This window comes from Lynx rufus, unplaced genomic scaffold (assembly GCF_022079265.1).
Source record: "Lynx rufus isolate CCGP_SWC_20201006 ecotype Redwood Valley unplaced genomic scaffold, mLynRuf1.p SCAF_29, whole genome shotgun sequence".
NCBI classification, from domain to species: Eukaryota; Metazoa; Chordata; class Mammalia; order Carnivora; family Felidae; genus Lynx; species Lynx rufus.
Window position 1 is genome coordinate 9,281,156 of NW_025814844.1, and position 4,961 is coordinate 9,286,116.

A 4,961-nucleotide genomic window follows, 5' to 3' on the forward strand; every position below is an offset into this window, starting at 1 on the left:
CCAGATTATTGCATTAAAGATGCTGTAGTCTAGGGATCACTTAAAACAGCAGTCTCTATGTTACAACTACACAATAAATGTGCTTATTTTGGGGGATGACAGATGAACAGTAGCTACTCTTTTTTTTTTTTTTTTTTTTTTTTTACAATCTGTTTGTACTTACTGGTGCAGCCTCTTTTTAAAACAAAATTGTAAAGGCTTATAGATGTATTCTCTACGAACCCCTCTAACCTACCTAGTATTTCTCTTTAGTGAAAACCAACTAAGTTCCAAGGAGACATTGATTTGCAAACATTGCAAAGAGCTGATTACCATTTGCTTTTCCACCAGTGGAGAAAAGATTCTGCCTATATTGATGTAATGGAGGGGATCAAGGGCCAAAGCTCTTTACCCAGGCACCAATTAAAAGCAAAATTCTTCCTAAGTAATCCCACATATTCAAAGGGTAATTTATTCGAAAACATGAATTATTTCATAAAGGGCAAAATACCAAAAGGCTTGTGAGTGGTATCTGAGCCTTTCAAATTCATACAATGCCCTTAATTTTAGCATCTCTATTATAGGAGAGAACACAACCAATGGAACAGAAAATGTTTTACTCTGGGGATCCAGCAGGATTGAAATTTTTCAAGCTCACAGATATCTGCAAAGACACATCTGTGCATTTACCTACCTGGGCTTTATTATATTAAACAACCAAACTTTCTATAGGATAGTCCATGGATTCTTGCCACCCTCCCTTCCTAAACACGACCTCATGAGAGAAAGATGAAGAAAACAGCTCTCACTTGGGGAGAGGTCATTCTACAAATCATCATTATTATGTAGACTGCTGCACCTAATTAATTGCCTATTCATTTGAATATTGGGAATCTGAAGAGTGCTGTTGGCACATTAATAAGGGGTCAGAAAGCTATTATGGCAGAGTGGCTATTTTTTTTTTTCTTTTTAAGATCGTAATTTTCCCACAGGAGGAAAAAAAAAAAAGGTCTTTCTCTTAGAGATTCTAGGGGACTTCTTAAATTCCCTGATGAGGTTTAGCACATGATACCTTTAAGGGAGTTCCTCTGAGGGAGGAGAGGAGGCCAGAAGGAAGAGCTCAGTTACATAACCAGTTACCTAAAACTAAATATTCCACCCCAAGAAGCTGTCCAGATGTTGCAAAAAAAGTGATGAGGAAAAGGCTGCTTGTCTTTAGCTGTAGGAACATCAAGAGGTGGGAGACAACTTTGGAAAGGGATTTATTATCAGAGGATTGACGTAGTTCTGGTGTTCTCCCCGAAATGAACTCTCCATTAATTATCTGCAGTATACAAGCCGTCTGCCTGCCAGTATGTGACCTTTCATTTTCATCCAGTGATGAAAATTGCTTTTGTCATTATAAAACAGTAACTTTTGTGACTGTTTTAGTGACTTTGAGCTAAACATTGACAAATTCCTCTGCTTAGAGACTTGAACCTCCTGAACTGCTCCCTTGGGCAATCTTCCTATTCCCACAGGACAAAGGGAAAGGCTTTTGCCACGAAAGTCCTCAACCACCTCTTTGAGCCCCCACATTTAGTTTCTACTAATGGTCAGCCCTCCTTCAGCTGCCAGCTGGGAGGGTTTGAAATGAGCCTTGCTGGAATATCACCTACAGAGTGTGTGGGATGAGGGAGGGGGGAGAAAGAAGGCGTTCTCTCAAATTGTTTTATCACCTCCTATCAGTGATTGCAACAGCGTTTGTCGGCCCTAATCCATCTACCCCACCCCCTGGCCTCTACATTAGGCACTCCAGTTAGTGGGTAGCCCTGGGCTGGGGGGGGGGGTGTGGTACACATGTGGCGAGACCTGGGAGCGGGACAGTCGCAACGCGTGGGATGTTGCTGCAGCCAAGCCTATACCCTCTGACTGTCTTCCTCTGCTTTGCAGCAGGAGGAGGTGGCCGAGCAGCTAGTGGGCAGTTGGCGCCCCCCACTACTCAAGCCTCCGCCCCAGAAACTAGCCGCGCACCGCACCGGCTCACCATGATCGCCACCGGTGGCCTACTGAGGATTTCCGCCAGAAAGCAGGATCCCCTCCGGCCCCCAAGCCAGGTCCCCAAACGCAAGCGGAAAGCCAAGAAAAGGCGCAAGAACGACGTGGTGGTGGTAAAAGGCAAGCTAAAGCTGTGCTCCATCTCGGGGCTCATTGCCCTCTGCGGGATCCTGGTGCTGCTGGTGGGCATAGCCATGGCGGTGGTGGGCTACTGGCCCAAGGCCAACGGGGCCAATAGGGAAGGGGGTAAGCAGCTGCCGCCCTCAGCCAGCGGCCACCGCGTCCCGACCACGGCCAGTAGCAGCAGCAGTGGGAGCAAAAACCGGTCCAGGAGCCACCTGGGGACTCCGGGGGGTGTCAACTCCAGTTCGGTGGGTGCGCCCCGAAGCACCCCTCCAGCACGGTCAGCCTCCCCTTCGTCCTCCTCCTCGTCCGTGGGTTTCTTCTTCCGCATCTTCTCCGGATACCTGCACTCCGACAAGCTCAAGGTCTTCGGGCCCCTCATCATGGGCATAGGCATCTTCCTCTTCATCTGCGCCAACGCCGTGCTCCACGAGAACCGAGACAAGAAGACCAAGATCATCAACCTGCGGGACCTCTACTCCACCGTCATCGACGTGCACAGCCTCCGCGCTAAAGACCTGGCGGCCGCCGCGGCTGCGGCCGCCGCCGCCGCCTCCTCGTCCTCCGCCCCCACCTCGGCGACCCCCGGAACCGCGCCGCTCAACGGCTTCCTCAGCTACGTGCAGTCGCGGGGCCTGGAGCTGAAGCCCGGGAGCTGCGGCGGCGGCTCAGGGGACGCCTTCGGGGCGGCGGCGTTGCTGGCCAGGGGCTCGTGGCCTCACCCCGCGGCGCTAGGCGGGGGCGGTGGCGGGGCCAAGGAAGCCGCGTCCCCGCCGGACCTGGCCTCGTCTCCGCGCTGCCCGCGGGAGTCCCCGAGCCTGACGGAGGCCGTGTACAGCATCTACCGCGAGCGCTCGGGCGTGGCTGGCCGTCGCCGGGCCGCCGCCGCTGCCGCCGCCGCTGTGGCCGCTGCCGCCGCCGCCACCGCGGCCGCCAGCAGCGGCGGCAGCCCGGCGCCCTGCAGCCCACCCGAGAGCTGGGGGCGCCAGAGCACCGCCAGCTCCCTCGTGGGCTCTTCGCTGAGCGCCTTCGCGTTACTACCCTTGCAAGGGGACCGCGACGGGGATGGGGACGGGGACGCGGAGGGCTTGAGCTGCAGCTGGCAGAGGCCGCCTGGGGAACGCGGCTCCCGGGAGATCCCAAGGGGCGAGCTCGACCTGAGCTTGACCGACCTCCGCGGCGCCCCGGGCTGCTCGCGTTGGGCGCCCAGCGAGCTGGAGGAGCCCGAGGGCGCGGCGGCGGCGGCGGCGGCGGCGCGCACCGCCAGGGGGCAGGGTGGCCGCCTGCCCAGGACCGGCAGGTACGCCGCCCTGCGGCGCCGCAGCACTAGCGGGCTCCCGGACTACCGGGCGCCGCCGTCCCCCGAGCCCCCACCCTCCCCGCGCAGCGCGGAGCTGGACTCGAGCCTTCTGGCCCAAGCTGCCTCCCCCTCCCCGCCCCTGCGGCTGGAGGACTCGCCCCCCGCCAGGCCGGACTCGCCGAGCTCCCAGTCGGACGACCCTTCCTGCTGCAATAAGGGCTACAGCCCCCTGCGGGAGGCTGGCACCTCTTTGGAGTCAGTTGTGCAAGCAGTAGCCAGTAAAAGTCCAGACTGTGAGGCCGCCACGGCCCCGGGTGCGGAGCCGAGCCCCCCGGAGGATCCCAGCCAAGGGCCACCTAAGGCCCAGCCACCTCAGCCGGTGCAGAGGCAGTTTACAAACAAGGAGAAACTCTTTATGATTTCCCGGTCTCATGCCATAGGGGTAGAGGATGGAGAGCTGGAAAGTACTGGCATTTAGGGCAAGAGGGAGCAAGGGGGCGGGGGGGGGGGGGGAAGGAGTGAGAAAACTGGGGAAATGCCCACTCCAATCGGCGAATTTAACATTTCCCTCTTTCCCTGTGGACTCATCCGAGGAAATCGTCCAATACCCAAAGAGCTGCAGAATGTTATCCTTGAATTGCGTTCACAAGATTCCTGTAGATAACTCCAAGCAAAATTTTTTTTTAAAGCCAGCTAGTCTTTCATGTCCGATGGTGATTGTACGTTCCATGAAAACCAAATGTATTAAAAAGTCAGCAATCTAGTTCATTAGATAAAATTCTCTTAATTTTCTTAGGATCAAAATAATATATTTTTGACAGTAACTGTGCACTTTACTCCAACTTCCCACCCCCCCCCCTTCATTTCCCTAACCCTGTACTCTGCTGCTGGTTTTGTCCATAGCTGCTTGTGAATGACAAGCTTCCTTTCTCTTATGCTTTTGTGGAGCATGGAAGGGGTTGTCCGCAGTTCTTTTAGAACTGACCTTACTAGAGGAAGTCAAAGCCAGAAGCAGGAGTATGTCAGGAAAGAGCACTTTCCTTGCCCTACCCCACACTGCTCCAATAGCCCAAAGGCCTCTTTATTTTTTAAAAGGGTATTTACATTTTGCTACTAGGGTATCTGATGGAGAAGGGGAGGGGCAGCATCTAGATGGACTGTTACATTCCCAAATTCACTCTACCAAGTACACGATACTTTCTTGAGTATTATCACACGTGTATTGCCAATAGTGTTATTAAAAATCTTTTTTTAATAAAAGAAGTTTCCAAACAAACAGTTAACCATAATATTGCCTCCTTTTGCCTTGGAACTAATGCTTCTAACACATTAAACATTTAACAGTTCAGCTGGTAAAATCTAAAATATTTTGCTATGACACTGTACTATGATAGTAGGTATCCGCCCCCAAAGTGCTCTGTGCTATCATGACTCCATCCATTTCCAGTATATTTTTAACTTTTAAATACAGGGTAGTATTGAACATTTGGGAGTTTCTCTTTCAAATAGAATGAGATATTAA

General features: G+C 52.9%; 1 protein-coding gene across 1 annotated transcript; it reads left to right on the forward strand.

Annotated features, from left to right (window-relative positions):
• Positions 1-2,006: 2,006 nt before the first annotated feature.
• On the forward strand, positions 2,007-3,917 carry TMEM200C (transmembrane protein 200C). Its single transcript, XM_047090260.1, has one exon. It carries the CDS (start codon positions 2,007-2,009, stop codon positions 3,915-3,917), a length of 1,911 nt encoding a protein of 636 aa, XP_046946216.1.
• The last annotated feature ends 1,044 nt before the right edge of the window (positions 3,918-4,961 follow it).